Raw genomic sequence first — 19258 nt, 5'->3', positions numbered from 1 at the left:
CGTTGCTTCATGAAAATTCTTGATTTAACCAGAACACACACACACACACACACACACACACACACACACACACACGAGAGAAGCTGGAGCATACAGATGGCAGAATAATGACAATAAATGTAGCTGATGAGACTCTGCTACTCAAATACACACAGAGCCCCTAGGATCTGAAGACAGTGCAGGTATAAATGGGGTCAGCCTGGAACAACAGACCCCCGAAGGGGCTGAAAACATCAGGTCTCCACCACGGAGCCCCTGGAGTAGCCATCAGAGGGACAGTCTCCAGAATAGCTCCTGCAGCAGAGGCAGGGTCTGTGCCTGGTCTGGGTCTGTGCTGAGAGGCACTGGGGCTTTTGGACACAGTGGCTGTGGAGTCTGGGTGGTGTTCTGCCCTCCAGTGGTACCACTACTATCAGACTTTCCCCAGGTGGCCTTCCTGACTCAGTGTCTCTGACTCACTGTGTCCCTATCTATTTACAGAGCCCAAAGTGGTGTTCGCCAAGGAGCAGCAGACACGCAGTGAGGTGAAGGCAGAGGCAGGCGCCAGTGCCACACTGAGCTGTAAAGTGGCCCAGGCCCAGACTGAGGTGACTTGGTTCAAGGATGGGAAGAAGCTGAGCTCCGGCTCGAAGGTTCGAGTGGAGGCCTCGGGCTGCGAGAGGAGGCTGGTGGTGCAGCAGGCGGGCAAGGCAGATGCTGGGGAGTACAGCTGCGAGGCTGGGGGACAGAAGGTCTCCTTCCGTCTGGATGTGCCAGGTACCTATTTGGCCTTATGAGACAGTGTACAGGGGCCTGATTTATCTCTTTGACCTTCATCTTTTACAATTCCTGTCTTTTCTCCTCCCCTGCAACTAGGCTGAGAATGAATACATAGGAGGAAGAGGGCTCCATGTTGTGAGCCTTGAGTGGCCTTACTGTGGGGCAATCCAGAGTCTCACGTTCCCAGAGCGTCTTTGCTATTCTGTACGGCATCTGGGACTCTGGCTGGACCTAGTGCATCTCAATCCTCTGTCCTCTCTTACACAAAGAATATAATCTAAAGCAAATGCCACTTAGCCTTTGCTTTCAGTTTGGACAGTGTACCAGGGATCCCCTCAGGGATGGTAAAGGGTGAGCGTCTCCTGCCTCACATTGCTGCTGATGCTGGCGCCTGGCTCCAGCTCCCACCATCACATCTGGTGCCTGACTCCAGCTCCCGCCATCACATCTGGTGCCTGGCTCCAGGTCCTCAGAGGGACAAGTCTGAGACAGACAGACATTTGCCTTATGTGCAGGTGGAGCCTTGGGGACTTACAGGGTGGGCTGCAATCCCGGCTGCCCTCTGGCACTGCCACTCTGCAGGGCTCTATTAGATGTCCACATAACTGCTGTCCATGTTTAGATATTGAGAAACGAGCTAGCGTCTTCATGGAAATATCATCATCAATAGTTTTTCTAGACAATTTTTCTTTGTGTAACAGCTCTGGCTGTCTTGGAACTTGCTTTGTAGACCAGGCTGGTTTTGAAATCACAGAGATCCACCGACCTATGCCTCCTGAGTGCTGAGATTAAAGGCGTGAGCCACCACCGCCCAGCAGAAATGTTATTTTAAGAGGCTACCATAAGACATTTTGTGGTAATAAATCTGAAAAGTTGTGACAGTTTGGCCGGTTACTAGCAAACTGTGGAAACGGACATTAAAATTCAATAAATCCCATGTGTTTTTAAATAAGTGGAATAGCAGCCAAATCTTCAAATAATTTTGTTGGGAAAACATCAAATAGCCCTGGAAACAGTTATTCCATGATCATGGAGACTTTTTCAGAGACCAGAGAAAGGAAGTAAACCTGTAGATCATTTCATGCAGTCAGCATAGCACTGACCTCCAGATCTAACTGGGAGAGTGGGAAGAGCAGGGACCAAAGATCCATGTGCCGTGAGTGCCACAGTTGAAGTCTACAGACAGTGTTGGGGGAGTGAACTCAGCAGAGACAGGAGGCCTTACACTGTGATGAGGGTCGTAGCCCTCACATCAAGGCCGAGAAAGTTCTGTCCTCCATTGTCCAAGCCGGCTCTTTTCCCCATGGCCTTTCTGACTCAGACAAGTGTCTCTGACCCTGTGTGCCTGTGTCTGTTCTCAGAACCCAAGGTGGTGTTTGCCAAGGAGCAGCAGACACACAGTGAGGTAAAGGCAGAGGCAGGGGCCAGTGCCACACTGAGCTGCACGATGGCCCAGGCCCAGACTGAGGTGACCTGGTTCAAAGACGGGAAGAAGCTGAGCTCCAGCTCGAAGGTTCGAGTGGAGGCCTCGGGCTGCGAGAGGAGGCTGGTGGTGCAGCAGGCGGGCAAGGCAGATGCTGGGGAGTACAGCTGCGAGGCTGGGGGACAGAAGGTCTCCTTCCGTCTGAATGTCACAGGTGGGTGTTGCCATATAAAGTTAGTTTTGTGTGGAGGTGGTGGAGGCTGGCTATGGCTTGGACAGATCCTGGTACTATTCCCTTAGAGATTGACTTCATTATTACTTTTCAATTATGTGTATATGTGTGTGGTATAGGCACATGAGTGCAGGTACAAATGAGTCCAGAAGAGGGCAGCATTGGGTCCCCTGGAGCTGGAGTAGCCCAATTTAGATGCTGGGAACCAAACTCTGCAAGAGGATTATGTATTTAACTGCCAAGCATCTTCCCAGCTCTTGCTAGTTCCTCTTTCTACTTAGTACTTAAGCCCCTCCTTCTGCTTCTGATTTTCCTTCTTTAAGCTGAGCTCAGGGCGGCTTGGAGAGAAGAGAGAGGGCCTCCTGCAGCTTGAATACTGTTTCCATCACCTCATTAGGAACACTCTTCATGTTGTGGGCAGTGTGTCCTGAACAGTCCTCCTCAGATCCCCCGGGGACCTCTGCCAGGTCCTTGGCATCCACCACAGAAGAGAGTCCAGGTTCAGTCAGACTAAAGCAGGATTAGTCAGCTGATTGATGCCGGTAAGAGCAGTAAAACAAGACACATGAAGAGTCAAGTGCAGGCAGAGGAACACAGTTCCTTTTGCTGCGTATGTGATTTGGGGCTCTTGAATTTACTTTATCTGAAATGAAGTTTAAATATTAGCCACAGAATGTGCTGGTGTATTCCTCTTTTTGTCAAACCCACAGAATTTTGTTTTTGACATCAGAGACTGTCCTAAGTGGACTGTGCAGGCTTGCAGCTGGGAGGAAATGCTGGTTAAACTCAAACATCAGCCAAAGGACTCTCTAGGGACACACAGATCACAAGCAGGTAGACTTGAGGCATAGATCATTGGCTGTTTTCAGAATCTTGTTCTCCATGTTTCTCAGAAGGGCAGTATAGAGTTTTGTTTGTTTGTTTGCATTTGATCTGATCAGTTTTGTCAGAATTTCTAGCTGTCAGCCAGTGAGACTCGGGCCTCAGAACCAGAACACTGAAGGTCCTTAATTGTCTCTTTTTCCTCACTTCTGCAAAGCTGGGCTTAACCGTTCTTTTCAGAACTCCTGCAGCCCAGGGCCCTGATGCTGCGTGGTGGACTCTGGATGCATCTGGTGTGTGGTGGTCCAGATGCCTCTTGAGGGTCAGTCAGACCACCTGCACTCTGTGATCTGGCTGAGAGCTCTGGAGGGAAAGGTTACACACTTGAAGTATTTTAATCACCATTATTGTTACTGCCTGTGTGTGCATGTGTAGGCACTCATGCAACGCTATGCGTCAGCGATGAATTTCGTGGCATCTGTCCTCTCCTCCTACCTTTCTGTGGGCTCCAGGGATCAAGTTCGGTTGTCTGGTTTGCAGGGCAAACGCTTTACTCACTGAGCCAGCCCAGCATCCTATACTCTTAAAGAAAGTGCGAGCATTTTCCTCTAGTCTTGTCTGGGTTTACTCTACAGCATAGCAATCGGATCCAGGGCCCTCACTGCAGAGCTAGCAATAGAGGGAAAGAGCAGAGCCTTGGGCTCTGAGACGCACCCCTGTGTAAACCCATTCCTCCTTCCTGCCCTGGCTTCTAGACCCAGCAAGGAAGGGAGAAGGAACTTTTTAATGAGAGTTTTGGGGCATTAAAACACATGGAAAGGAAGAGTTGTCTGCTAGTTCACATCCCAGAGGTCAATTCCAGGTGTATTGGAGACACCAGGGTCCCAGGTAAACCGTAGTCCTGATGTGTGTTGCTTCAGGTTTTCAGGATAAGGAAAGATTTGTAGGAAACAAGCGCACTAGCCTCAGTGGAGCAATGATGATCCATTTAACCACATTACGTTGAAAACCAGAGCAAGTAGATGGGGCCTCTGTGTGCAGCTATCGCAAAATAACAGAGGCCGTGCAACTTACAAATCAGTGACTAATGAAGGTTCGGGTGGCATGGTACTGGTGTCCTTGTGAGGGATCTAATTCCAAAAAATGGTGGAGAAGTAGAAAGGAGCCAGGTTAGGAACAGGAGGGGCCAAACACAGGAATATTTGAAGCTCTGCTCTTGTGGGAGGCCATTTGTTCTGTAGACTCAGCCCTGTCTCCAGATCAGCGTTAACTTGTAAGAGAGTGGGGTTCCAATGGTCCAGAACTTTCACTAATTTCTACCTTGTCAAAAGTTCTCCACCTCAGCATTACCACACGAGAATCCAGCTTTGCGATCTGAAAACTTTTGGGGGTACCAGCCACATCTAACCATCTGTAACTGGGATCAGATCCACAGGTCAGACAATGAGAGAGGATAAGTGCTGTAATATGTAAACAGACTCCTAAAATAAATGTGAAGAAGCAGTCTTATTGAGAGTAGGGGCTACTAGAACATCAGCTATACAGAGGACACACACACGGATGGCCAATGACATCACTATGACAGACAGCAGAGGGTCACAGATGGCCCAGGCTCTCCCTTGCAAGGGCTACAACAGACAATACACAGATAGGGAAGGGCATGGAGTCTTGGGGATTCTCACCTCTGTGAGGTGTGGCCTACCAAGTCCCAGGAGACTGTCCATTGTCACTGTGGGGCACGTGGTTGTCTTGATTCGCAGCCTGTCCATGGAGGAGTGTAACCATGTCTCCCCTCAAGTGACCTGCAGCAGTGACAGGATATGGGGATAAACCAGGATTTTGTGTTGAGAGGCCCTGGGCTTCCCTGGACACTTTGTGTAGAGGCTGAGTGATGCTCTGCCCATGTCTTTCCCCAGGTGGCCTTCTTGATCTAGACAGTGTTTCTGACCCTGTTTATGTGTCCTTGTCTGTTCTCAGACCCCAAGGTGGTGTTTGCCAAGGAGCAGCAGACACACAGCGAGGTGAAGACAGAGGCAGGGGCCAGTGCCACACTGAGCTGCACGGTGGACCAGGCCCGGACCGAGGTGACCTGGTTCAAGGATGGGAAGAAGCTGAGCTCCAGCTCGAAGGTTCGAGTGGAGGCCTCGGGCTGCGAGAGGAGGCTGGTGGTGCAGCAGGCAGGCAAGGCGGATGCTGGGGAGTACAGCTGCGAGGCCGGGGGACAGAAGGTCTCCTTCCATCTGGATGTCACAGGTCAGTCCTCTGGGACAGTCCACATGTGTATTCATAATTATTACATCTTTTGTCTTCCATTTTGGGTTTTTGAGACAGGTTTTTTTCAGTAATTATGGAACTTGTCTTGGAACCCGCTCTGTAGACCAGGCTGGCCTAGAACTCACAGAGATCTACCTGCCTCTGCCTCCTGAGTGCTGGGATTAAAGGCGTGCGCCACCACCTCCTGGCAAGACATCTTCTTGATGAACTACTCCCTTTACTAAGCTGTAGTGAACTTCTTTGTCCCTCGGGCTAACTTTACCTTGGAATCTGCTTAGTGAAATGCAAACATAGCTACCCCTCTCGCCTCCATTTGTTTGACTCCTTCACTCCTAAGTCTGTATTTTCCGGTGAAGCGTGTTTTTTGAACACTACAAATAGTTCCACATTAAGCCAATTATTGACATGCTTAAAAATAGCTTTAGATTTATTTATTTTATTTTACATGTGTGAGCATTTTGCTTGAATGTGTATCTGTGCATTGGATGTCTGGTGTAACTCATAGCAAGTTCCAGATGGTTATGAGCCACCGTGTAGATGCTGGAATTGAGCCTGGGTCCTCTGCAACAGCATCAAGTGCTCTTAGCCACTGAGTCATCTCTTTAGTCCCTGGATCTTACTTTTTAACCCAATGCTCTGTTGGGGAGTTAAGATTGTTTATATTTAGGATTATTATTGAGAGGTCTTTTCTGAAGGGAGTGTAACAACCACAGGGTTTGACATTAGGCAAAACACCGGAGTGGCAGCGTGGAGGAGCAAACACCAATGACCCAAGACTTGAGGTCCCCACTCTCAGGACCAGGCAATAAGGGCCATAGGTAGTCCAGGGTGTCCTCTGAATAGAACAGCTGAAGATGTTTGGAGCGGGCAAGGGAGCGGAGCTTGGGAGATTCCGTGAGGACATGTTCTGCACCGTCCTGCGGGACTTTCCACTGTCACTGTTGAGTAGGTGCACGCGTGTTCTGAGCCACAGTTCCTCCTCCTCAGAGGCTTGCTCAGACTCTGTTACAGAGGGCCACTGGAGCAGCCCCTGAATAGGTGGCAGGATGTGTGGGTGAACTGGTTTTGTTCTAAGAGACTCTGGGGCTTCTCCTGGTTATAGCTAGTGAGAGCATGGGGGAGGTTTTGTCTTTCGGCCACCTATTCAGACTCTATCGCTGTGGCCTTCCTGACCTACACAATGTCTTTGACCCTGTGTGCCTCGTCCATTCCTAGAACCCAAGGTGGTCTTCGCCAAGGAACAGCAAACTTGCAGCGAGGTGAAGGCAGAGGCAGGGGCCAGTGCCACTCTGAGCTGCACAGTGGACCAGGCCCAGACTGAGGTGACCTGGTTCAAGGATGGAAAGAAGCTGAGCTCTGGCTCGAAGGTTCGAGTGGAGGCCTCGGGCTGCGAGAGGAGGCTGGTGGTGCAGCAGGCGGGCAAGGCAGATGCTGGGGAGTACAGCTGCGAGGCTGGGGGACAGAAGGTCTCCTTCCGTCTGGATGTCACAGGTGGGTGTTGGAGGGTACTAACCTTACTCATTTGGATGAAATGCTAAGACTAATAACCTGAAGGACCCTGGCACTTTGGCAGGGAGCTTGCCCTCTGTTTCCACACACAAGGCTTGCTTATGAGAGCAGAAATGAATTAAGTCAAGGGAGCTGTCCTTATTTCCATGTGGTAGCATTTATTACTCCGAAACATCCCAGAGGTTCCCTGTGTTGCTTCTTGGTTCCCAGGGACATTCGTCGCTCTTCCTCGTGTTTAGGATTAGGATAAGCTAAGGATTAGGCTCTGTGAATGTTCAAGTGTCTTAAGGTCCTCCATGCCACAACCCTGCTGAGACAACCATGCCTCTAGTGGGCTGACATCTGAACACTCGTTGCCACCTGCTATAACTCTTACGGCCCCTGACAGTTCACAAGAAGCATTTCCATTCAATTTAAATAAAGCTAGGAAAATTTGGATCCCCTAATCATAATTGGATTCTCATGCAACAGAAGCTGACTTATTGTGAGTTCAAGGACCTGGCTACTCTGGGTGTCACTGCATAACATTTTAAGTGTTCCATTCCTAGGAAATGGCTTACAAAGAAACATACCAACAAAATAAAACAAGACAACAAAAAGAAAAAAAATCTTGTGTCTCTACTACGTTTTATTTTTAGAGAATATGAAGTTAGAAAAATAAAGCCATTTGGCTATTTTCTAGAAATTTGTATAAAAAGTGACACAAAACGAAGTAGAAATCTTGAATTGTCCTAATGTTTTTTTGAAACAGAATCATAAACACCAATTTATCATAGGAAAGGGTGTTAATACAGGAGCTTGTGGATAAATCATATCATACGTTCTAGAAGGTAATTATTAGTTCCTGTGCTTTATTGCACAGTAAGATGATGATAGTTCACAACAATGTGCAATGCATTTCCAAACAGCTAAGAGGATTTAAAATGTTCTCACCACAAGGAAATGATGAACAGTTGGTACAGTAGATATGTTAATTACCATGTTTGATTACAATGTAGACAGGTTATTGAAACATTGCATTGTATCCAATAGTTTATTTTTTGTTGATTAAAAATAAAAAAGAGGAACCAGTAAGATGGGTCAGAGGTTCTTCTTTATTTTTTAAAGATTTATTTATTTGTTTAATGCATACCAATGCTCTATATGCATGTACAACATCAGGCCAGAAGAAGGCATCAGATCTCACTATAGATAGTTGTGAGCCACCATGTGGCTGCTGGAAATCGAACTCAAGACTTCTGAAAGAGCAGCCAGTGACTTAACCACTGAGTCATCTTTCCAGCCCTGGGTCAGAAGTTCTTGCCACCAAGTCTGATGGCATGAGAGTTTGATCCCAGGACTGAGTGAGTCAGTCTCACCTATCTGAGGCCCTAAGACCTCAGTACCTCCACATCAAGGACCAAATTTCCATCACATGAACTGTGGGAATCACACGACATCCCAACAAAGCACAGGAGGAAGAATCAGGTGACCGAAGTAATAATGTACCATGTGCTCAAAAATAGCTCGAGAAGAGCATTCCAAATGTTTTACCATAGAAAACGTGGAAATGGTTCTTAGTTTTAATTGTCAACTTGGTACAACCAGGAGTCTCTTGGGAGGAGACATTGCCCAGAACAAATTGTGTGTGACTGCATCTATGAGGAATGGTTTTGGTTGATGTGAGAGGATTCAGCCCACTGTGGGTAGCACCATCCCTATGTAGGTGGCCTGGGCTATGTAGAACAGCTAGGCAGTGGAGCTAGACAGTGAGCTGCATTCCTTCGTAGCTTCTGCTCCAGGTCCTGTTCGAGCTCTTACCCTGTTTTTCCTCAGTGGTTGTTGTGACACAGAAGTGTGAGTGAAAGCCAATAACCCTTTCCTCTCCAAGTTGCTTTCAGTCATGGTGTTTATCACAGTAGAAAGCAAACCCGAATGTGATGGATATTTTATCTAGTTTGTCTAAACAGTTCCATGCTGTAACACACACACACACACACACGCACACATATATCTATATCTATATCTATATCTATATCTATATGTCATATTGTGCTCCATGAATGTGTATGAAAGCTTTTAGATACAGTAGAAGACACTGAGATGGAAATTGTTCTTTGAGGCATTAGGATTTATTTAAACCATGGACAGTCAGACAGACAGACAGATAGAAAACAGCATGGTAGGCGCTCTGAAGAGAGCTCAGGCTGTAGTACTAGAGACAGACAACACGGTGGATGCTCTGCAGAGGAATCGGGGTCCACATGGCCGAAGGGGCATCTCTACTTACAGTTCTCTGAGGAAGAGCAAAGTCTTACAGCAGGTGCCTGCACCCACACAGAGGCAGGGAAAGAACTAGGGCCGGCGGCATGACAACCAACCGCCCCTGCGATGAAAGCTCGCTTCTCAAGGTGAGAAACCCAGCAGTCCCTCAGCTAACGGCTTACAGACAGTGTCTCAGTGGGCAGCCTGCCAGTGTCCTCGAGAGAGGAAAGCTGCTGTAGAGTGTGGTGGCCCGGGCAGCAGCTGGATTCTAACATACATGTGTATAATGCACAGTTATGATTCCAAGTTAAATTATTAGTAAAACCCAAGTCATTATGTAGAAAGCATTTCTTTCCATTGTCTAGTGGAACACCTTCTGGTGGAAGGTGGGATTTTAAAAGACGTGACAAAAAGTCCATTTCTAGTTCGAAATCTAAAAGGGATTCTTTTTTAAAAAATGTGTATTTATTATGCATATAGTGTTCTGCCTGCATGTATGACTGCATACCAGAGAGGGCACCAGGTCTCATTACAGATGGTTGTGAGCCACCATGTGGCTGCTGGGAATTGAACTCAGAACCTTTGGAAGAGCAGTCAGTGCTCTTACCTCTGAGCCATCTCTCCAGCCCTAAAAGGGATTCTTAAGGCGTCCATGGGGGAAGAGTTGTTACATGTTTTTGGAAGATAGTAAGAAGACCAAAGTGCACAGAAATCCATGGGAGATCCAAATATATTTATGTCTGATAAAAATCCAAGTGGGTGTCTTACTTTGGGGAGTTGGAAGTTAAGAAGATTTGAAGAGCCACCGACAGCCACTGAGGAGGAGTCAAGTATGAACACACAAAGTGGGGTGTCACACAGGTAGCTACCACAACTTGAGGACAACTGTCTCACCCAACAAACAGAACAGGAACCATGACCAGACTTGTGAAAAAAAATAATTGCCTTTTCTTTTATCGGCAGGGGACTTGGCTCACCAAGTAAAGCCACCTGCTGCCAAGCCTGGCATACTAAGTTCAATCTCTAGAACCCACATGGTGCAGGAGAACTCTAAATTGTTCTCTGACCTACACACACACACACACACACACACACACACACACACACACACACACACTGTGGAGTGTATGTGCATGTACACACACAAACACACATTAAGTAAATGTAAAAAAAGGTACAATCATTTAAAAACATATGTAAACAAGGGATAGTATAGACAGAAGTGCTAACTTAATAATTTCTGTATTAAAAAATTAGCCCAGGAACTCATAGCTCACTCAAACTGAGTGTCGGGTGGCTTAGTCCTGGCACAAGAGCCCAAGTCCCAAGGCCCTGAGAGAATGACTACAGTGGCCTTCAGACATTCTGGGAGTGATCTGTTTTATGCTTATGGCTATCCCCTTAGAGAACAGAAAAGGGAGAAGACCCTTTAGCTCTGTGTATTTAGACAGCACAGCATACTAAAGTCTGGCCAGAAGCGAAGAACTCATATTTTAGGTCAATCTATTATGGATATCAAGGACAATTTGTGAGACACAGTAGGAGTGAGCTGAACTCAGGCCCACCAACAGGGTCATACCCTGTGAGGAGATTTCTAGCCCAGGAACATCAGTCTGAAATGTTGCAAAATGAGTAGAGGCTGACCTTATCTGAGTGACCCAAATGTGAAATTATCTCAATAAGGGCAGAACAAAGGATAAAACTCAGCAATGTGAATTAGAATGAAGCTTTTGACAAAATTTATCATCGGCCATGCCGTAAGTTCGTAACAAATGTCTTTAAGCAGACTGTTTCTAGGCGTGGCCAACAGTGCTGTGTGCGCATCGAGGGCTGCGGTGCTCTGCTCCGAGATCAGCAGCAGCATGAAGAGGCCAGCTGTCACCACACCCCACAGCATAAGTAGCAAGAACACCCCACAAAAGGCACAAAAGTTAGGGAAAGAATACCCCAACAGATTCATAGAGGATAACATTTATTCAAAAGACAAATGAATAACTTTAGTAACAATTGAGGAAGAATCCTGCACACAAAGGCCAGTATAAAGAACACCCCTCACCATCTACTAGCAATGAGCATGTTGCAAAACATGTTTAAAGCTTTAAGTGTTAAAAGCGTCATGTTCATAATACCAAGTCTGATACCATATGTGGAGAGACTAGCTGTGGATCACTGAACATTTTTTGGAGAGACAGCAAACTCTACACAGATGGATGGAAATCAGATGGATTTTGAAGGTGTCCAGTCGCTGTGGGATGGGTTGAAAGTGACTGAATTTCTCAAGCGAATTACAGCCAGCCCACAGCCAGCCCAGGAGAGCTGGTGGTGAAGAGTCACCGTGTTAGGTACAAGACCACCACAGAGATACTGAATGTCTTTAGTTAGAGAACAACATGGCTGGAGAGATGATGGCTCTGTGGTCTGGAGCATTTGCTGCACTTCCAGAGGACCCAGTTCAATTCTGAGCACCCACATGGTAGCTCACTGCCATCTGTTAACTCCAGTGTGGTGGGCATATGGTGCCCTCTTCTGGCACCTATCGGTACTGCATGCATATAGTGCCCTGACAAACATGCAGGCAAAAATCCCCCCTCCCACACACAGAGGACAGGACTGCAGCTGATTTATTTGTAATCCTAGAATTGGACAGCAATTTAGTCCAGGGAAGGTTCTGCCCCAGAACACAGGCAGCTTATATTAACAGTCAGAGAACAGGGAGCCACACATATCAAAGGGAGGTGAGGTGGAGACAGAGGGATTGCTTTCAGCAGGTGCCTGTCTTGTCACATGAGTAACTTATAGCCTGATCACTTTAAGATAAATTAGAGTTGAACAACAGCAGCAAAACACTCTAGACCAGATCTAATCCAGTTTAATACAAGGAGACAACATAGTCTCAGTGCAAGAGTGCTTAACAGATAACAAGAATATATATGCACGCAGAAGGAGGTGTTTTAGTTACTCTTCTGTTGCTGTGAAGAGACACCATGACCAAGGCAACCTCAAAAAGAAATCATTTAATCTGGGGGAGCACAGAGGATTAGAGTCCATGGCCATCATCATGGGGAGTGTGGCAGCAGGCAAGCGTGGCGCTGGAACAGTAGTTGAGAGTTTGTATGTTATATGCAAGTTGGAGACAGAGAGATTGAAACTTGCCCTGGTGTGGGCTTTTGAAACCTCAAAGACACTTCCTGTGACACAGACGCCCCCAACAAGGCCACAACCCCTAATCCTTCTCAAACAGTTCCACCAACTGGGAACCAGACATTCCAGTTATATCAGCCTCTGGGGCCAGCCTCACAGAGAGCATCACAGAGAGCAGTGTCCATCTGCCACCTCCTTAGCTCTCTACATCTGTGCGGAGTTTGTAGAAAGGGACAGCATCTGCATGAACAGCGCGTGGGAAAGACTGTTTGGTTAGCATAGTACAAATGGCACGTGGACCATCCTACTGCGCGTGGGAAAGACTGTACGGTTAGCATAGCAGCTCAGACCCCGTGATCGAATCCAGATGGGCCACAAGAAAGGACAGAAAGTGATAGTGTGGAAGCTGAAGGTGATGTCATGGATTGCTCTAGGGACAGCACGGGCAGCGTTCCTGGAACGCAGGTGTTCTCATTGAAACCCACTCTGGGTTCTCGGGAGCACATGGAAACTGAGCACGCTGACTTAGAAGGACCTTTAGCAGAGCCGTGAAGACACTGAGGAAAGCCGAGGGCAGCCCTCTCCCACAGTTTGCCAAATTAATAACATGTCACCATCCAGTGAACTGAGGTATGAGCAAGAACCTTGAGTTAGGACAGCACAGTGCATCTGTACATGTGGTCAGAAAGATCAGACGCTTGCCACCATTGGGACCAGGCAGTAGGGCTGTGTGTGGTCCAGGCTCCCCTGCAGATGCAGCGGCTGGTGATGGTTGAAGCAGGACAGGGCATGTCCTTGTGAGACTCAGACCTTGTGAGAACACACCCTTACACGACCTATGGGAGACCCTTCATTGTCAGGGAGGAGCAAGTGGACAAATGTCATGACCCTCAGACCTTTCCAGGATGAGCCTAGGAATGGGCACAACAACTCTCCTAGAACAGCCTATGTAGCAGTGGCAAGTTGTGTGCGTCTATTTTGGTTCTGTTCTGAGAGGGACCATGGTTTCTTCTTGGTTCAGCCAGTGACAAGCCCGGACAGTGCTCTGTCCTCCGCCTGTCCCATCCAGTACTTTCACCCATGCGGCCTTCCTCATGGATTACATCTCTGACCCTGTGCATCCCTGTCTTTCTCCAGAGCCCAAGGTGGTGTTCGCCAAGGAGCAGCAGGCTCGCAGCGAGGTGAAGTCAGAGGCAGGCGCCAGTGCCACACTGAGCTGCACGGTGGCCCAGGCCCAGACTGAGGTGACCTGGTTCAAGGACGGGAAGAAGCTGAATTCCAGCTCGAAGGTTCGAGTGGAGGCCTCAGGCTGTGAGAGGAGGCTGGTGGTGCAGCAGGCGGGCCAGGCGGATGCTGGGGAGTACAGCTGCGAGGCCGGGGGACAGAAGGTCTCCTTCCGTCTGGACGTCACAGGTGGGTGTTGTGACACTAAGTTGGCCTTGTGGGGGTTCAGTGCCTGGCTCATGCCCAGGGCTGGCTCTGTGTCCTTGTATTACATACTGTCTCCCCCCCCCTTTCTCATCCGCATGTTTAGTGCAGCATTGAGCAGGGCACTGACCAGCAAGGGTGTCCCAGGAAGGTCTTCTCCTCCCTGGCTACCTTGAGAGATGCTCCCAGGTTGGGGGGTTTTATCTTTGTCATGTCTTTTTTTCCTTCCTGGAGCCTTCCTGATGTTGCTTGGGTCCATCTTTTTGACCAGAGTGCGGCCAGGTGGCCTCACTTGGGGTCTGAGTCCAGGCTGCACTGTGATGTGTAGAGTGGAGGAACAGTGGTTTCATGCTGGGAGGTGCTCAGACTTCTACTGGGCACAGTGAGCACTGTGTCTGGAGGGTGTTCTTCTCTCCTGCTGTGTGACTTTCCTGACCTGGATCGTGTCTCTGATCCTGTGCATCCCTATCTATCCCCAGAGCCCAAGGTGATGTTTGCCAAGGAGCAGCAGGCTCGCAGCGAGGTGAAGGCAGAGGCAGGGGCCAGTGCCACACTGAGCTGCACGGTGGACCAGGCCCAGACTGAGGTGACCTGGTTCAAGGATGGGAAGAAGCTGAGCTCCAGCTCAAAGGTTCGAGTGGAGGCCTCGGGCTGCGAGAGGAGGCTGGTGGTGCAGCAGGCGGGCAAGGCGGATGCTGGAGAGTACAGCTGCGAGGCCGGGGGACAGAAGGTCTCCTTCCGTCTGGACGTCACAGGTGGGTGCTGAGACACTAGGTTGGCCTTGTGGGGGTTCAGTGCCTGGCTCATGCCCAGGGCTGCCCCTGCGCTCCTTCTGTTTGGCTCTGTCTGTTATACATTGTCTCTGATTGTCTCTCGTCTCCCTTGTGCTGAGCCTGTCCCGGAATGGGATGGACGTCACCGCATGTGTCATGGTCTGCATGCAGTGTCTGTACAGAACCAAGAACACAAGGCGAATGGATAAGGAAGGACCAGTGACCCGTGTCTCTGAGCTGTGGGGGTCTTTCTGAAGCAACCGTTATTTTTCTAAGTCAGAATTTTCTGTTTAATATCTTCGAATGAGTTTAATGGGTGTGTTAGTGTAGTGTATAAAAGGGATGAATGGAAGACCCACTGTGATTTTTTTTTTGACAAATTATTTGAAAGGACTGTGACATCATTTAATGTAGGTAAGTTCCCACAATTTCAATAAACTCTTGACCAATTCCTGAAAAAATGACTATAAAGCTTAAGAAAAAAGTCCTAAACCCCCCAAAACTCAAAAAAAAACCAAACCAACAACCAACTGAATGGTGATAGCACACACCTTTAATCCCAGCCTTCGGGAGCAGAGGCAGCTGGAGCTCTGTGAATTCGAGGCCAGCCTGGTCTACAGAGTGAGTTTCAGGACAGCCAAGGCTGTTACACAGAGAAACCCCATCTCAAAAAACAAAACAAAACAAATCCTAGAGATTCAAATAGTTCTGTAACCCCTTATTTTATATTTATTTTATTTTATGATTTTAATATATGATATATCTGTATCTATATACATTATCGCACACATATTGATTTTGCGGGACAGGGCTTCTCTGTATTTCTCTGGCTGTACTAGAACTCACTTTGTAGACCAGGCTGGCCTTGAACTCAGAGATCCTCCTTCCTCTGTCTCCTGAATGCTGGGATTAAAGGTGTGTGCCACCACCACCTGGCTAATATATTATATATTGTGTTGTGTGATATATACATATATGTATATATATGGCAAGTGTGTGTACATGTTCATGTGTGGAGGTCAGAGGCCATCCCTGGGTTAAATCCTCTTTAAGGCATAGTCTTTTGTAGTTCACCACAGTGTAGCCAGGCTAGCTGACCCGCAGCTTTCTGGGATCCTCCTGTCTCCCCGTAGGAGCACTGGGGTTACAGATGTGTGCCACTGCATTTGGCTTGTATGTGGGTCCTGGCGAATCCCAGCTTTGGTCCTCATGTATGCGTGGCAAGGACTTTATCTGCAGAGTTCTCTAACCTAGTATGCTCCTATAGCCTTTTAAAGAAATGCAGCCCTTCTTCATAACGTCATAGGAAAATAGTCAAGTTCAGTGACTTGTGAGTGAATTGTAGAAAATCTTCTAGAAAGAGCTTATTCTTATCACAAGGATTCTACCAGTGGCTATAAAGGGAATGCGCACTGCCGTGGGCTGCGCGTTGACAGGACAGTGTTGACACCGAATGGCAGGCATTCTCTTATGTGCACTGAAGACGACGTCTGTACAAACGTTTGACAAGGTGAACCGGGCTAAGAGTTAGTGTACAGGGATGGAGGTTGTCACCCAGGAGTGCAAGGTTGGTGAAACACAGAAGTGTGAAAGGAAAGAGGACAGTAAGACTTTTTTTTTAAAGAAAGAGAGAAGAATCTTGTGCATTTAATAAAAGCAGAGCAAAGTGTTTGCTAAAATTTTAGATCATATATCAAAGACAAAGTTTAACGTGCCCTCCTGTTTATTTATTTTAATTTTATGGGTGCATGGGTATTTTGCCTGCATGAATGACTTGTGTTCTACATGGGTGCAATGCGCACTGAAGCCAAAAGAGGGCATCAGATTCTCTGGAACTGGAGTTATAGACAGTTGTTAGATGCCTGTGGGTGCTAGGAATCGAACCTGGGTCCTCTGGATGAACAGCCAGTACTCTTAACTGCTGAGCCATTTCTCCAGCTCAAGAGAGATATTTATTCCTGATGGCTACCAAAGTGAAGACCTTTTGGTGTTGTCAAAATTGACATGATGAGGCCGGGCCGTGGTGGTGCACACCTTTAATCCCAGCACTCGGGAGGCAGAGGCAGGCGGATCTCTGGGAGTTCGAGGCCAGCCTGGTCTACAAGAGCTAGTTCCGGGATGGGCACCAAAGCTACAGAGAAACCCTGTCTCGAAAAACAAAACAAAACAAAACAAAATTGACATGATGATTCCAAGGCCCAAGTAGAGCCAAAGGAGTTATGAAGACGGAATATTTCATCTGCTAGATGTCCAAGGTTATTTTGATGCCGTTGTGCTGGAGACAGCTGAATGTCAGTGTAGGTACAGGCAGCAGAGTCAGAAATGGAGTAGGGAACCTGAAAAGAGACCCGGCACCAGTCAGGACCCCACCCTTACTTTGCGTGTGTTTTGACCGTGGCTCCGGTTGGAGGCATGGCAAGAAAGTACCACAGGCAAATGGTGATGCGACCATGCAACCATCCACATCAGAGCAGAAAGTGCAGTAGTGATGGATGTGCTCCCCACACCAGAAAGACACTGGTCCCCTGCAGCAGCAGACCCATTGAACACTGTGGGTTGTGTAAGACTCCGGGAGAATATGACTGGTACAGAACACAGATGCCCTCAGCATTGCATCCCTGTGACCTATGAGATGTCTTTACGTCATCAGAAGATAGCACTTGAGAGGAAAAAGAAAGGCCCGCGGCTGATAGGAAGACACTAACTCACAGTATTCAGAGCCTTAGCATATGATGTGTATTCTGCAAAAAAGGGCTGTGAGAAAAGCCTGGCAACACTAGTGGTCGCAAACAAACGTTACACTCAGGGGGAACAAGCACTGACAGCCAAGACCAGACTGGGCTCTTTCTGGAGAGGCATCAGGATAAGGTCTAACCATAGACAGTCAGCCCCTTCCTGACATAGCAGCTGACATCGCTCCTAGCAGGCAAGGGGTGGGGCCTCAGGGACCCTCAGCCCTGGTAATGTTCTCTGGACAATGCTATTGGTGGAGTTCTGCTGTCATGGAGGGGTTGAGGCACGTATGCAATGGGCCTGTGGTCCTTCCCTTAAGGAGGCTTGTCACAGACACTGTCAATGCCCTCCTGCAGTGTTAGTGTCCTGTGTGGATGATCTGATTTTTGTTTGTTTGATGACAGGGTTTCTCTGTGTAAAAGCCCTAGCTATCCTAGAACAAGCTCTTGTAGACCAGGCTGGCCTCAAACTAACAGAGATCCTCCTGCCTCTGCCTCCCGAGTGCTGGGTTTAAAGGCGTGTGCCACCACCGCCTGGCAGGATAATCTGATTTTGTACTGAGAGGCCCTGGAGTTTCTCTCCTGGGCATAGCCAGTGTTGAGCATGGAGGAACTGTCCTCTAGCTGACCCAACAAAGCTGTTTTCCCGTGTGGCCTTCTTGACCTAGACAATGCCTCTGACTCCATACATCTGTTTGTCACCAGAGCCCAAGGTTGTGTTTGCCAAGGAACAGCAAACTCACAGCGAGGTGAAGGCAGAGGCAGGGGCCAGTGCCACTCTGAGCTGCATGGTAGACCAGGCCCAGACTGAGGTGACCTGGTTCAAGGACGGGAAGAAGCTGAGCTCCAGTTTAAAGGTTCGAGTGGAGGCCTCGGGCTGCGAGAGGAGGCTGGTGGTGCAGCAGGCGGGCCAGGCGGATGCTGGGGAGTACAGCTGCGAGGCCGGGGGACAGAAGGTCTCCTTCCATCTGGATGTCACAGGTAGGTGTTGTGATAGTAAGCCTTGTGTGGAAGGGATGACTCGCTCATGTCCATGACTGATCCTCTGTGCCTTCTGTTAAGTCTGGTCCCTTTGCTCCTTTGTGCATTAGGCCGTGGTTGACCGTGGCTGACCATGGCTGACCGTGGCTGGCCATGGCTGACCATGGCTGACCGTGGCTGGCCTTGGCTGACCATGGCTGGCCGTGGCTGGCCGTGGCTGACCATGGCTGACCGTGGCTTACCCTATGCTCTCCTGTTACATAATCTCTTCATGTCTCCTCTCTTCCTATCCCGTGTTTAGTTCAGTGTTGAGCAAGACACAGAATGGGAAGGGTGTCCCAGGAAGGTCCTTTTCTTCTTGAGTACCAGGGGAAATTCATCTTGGTCATGCTTTTGTTCCTGCCAGGAGCCTTCCTGATGCTCCTTGGGTCCATCTCGTTAATGTTAACCAAGGAGCAGCAGGCATGTAACCTGGCTGCCTCAGACTCTACTGAGGAGGAAAACAGCTCCGAGCAGACACTATGCATTCTTTAAGATCTCGGGATAATATCACTACTTGACACAAATGAAAAGCCACACTTTCGTCTCGGATGGGACCTTGCATTAGTGTATCTTACATCTGACACATGGCAGATGGGAAGATACTGTGAGCCCTGCAGGCACCTTAGCATGCAACTACATAAAGAGTATCTAGAACTGACTGCCAATAGGGCAGAAGCAGGTTAGCCATGGAGTGTCACATCCTGGAAGACCACCCCCTAGTGGCCAGAACAAGGAATGGCCCTCCACCTGTGAGGCATCAGGAACTGTAGAGAACCCTCCTGCAGCGTGGTGGGATGTGTGCAAGAACTGTGGTTTTGTGTCAAGAGGTACTAGGACTCCCTAACCCCTCAAGTATGAAGCCTGGAGGGTGCTCTGTCCTACGGCCACCATATCCAAC

General features: G+C 48.4%; 1 protein-coding gene across 8 annotated transcripts in view; it reads left to right on the top strand.

Moving 5' to 3' along the window:
* Obscn (obscurin, cytoskeletal calmodulin and titin-interacting RhoGEF) overlaps positions 1–19258 on the top strand; it is a 141140-nt gene that overhangs the window by 32458 nt on the left and 89424 nt on the right. For 5 of the 8 annotated variants that reach the window (XM_057775832.1, XM_057775829.1, XM_057775830.1 and 2 more), the window contains exons 14-17: positions 6726–7001; positions 13542–13817; positions 14312–14587; positions 18043–18318. In XM_057775832.1, the coding sequence (XP_057631815.1) occupies positions 6726–7001; positions 13542–13817; positions 14312–14587; positions 18043–18318 (1104 nt within the window). Of the gene's footprint in view, positions 1–480; positions 757–2120; positions 2397–6725; positions 7002–13541; positions 13818–14311; positions 14588–18042; positions 18319–19258 lie in introns of all 8 variants that reach the window. The other 3 variants (XM_057775835.1, XM_057775831.1, XM_057775833.1) reach the window with 3 other exon arrangements.

The sequence above is a fragment of the Chionomys nivalis genome, chromosome 7 (assembly GCF_950005125.1).
Source record: "Chionomys nivalis chromosome 7, mChiNiv1.1, whole genome shotgun sequence".
In the NCBI taxonomy this organism is placed as follows: domain Eukaryota; kingdom Metazoa; phylum Chordata; class Mammalia; order Rodentia; family Cricetidae; genus Chionomys; species Chionomys nivalis.
This window is presented reverse-complemented; position numbering and strand designations above follow the sequence as displayed.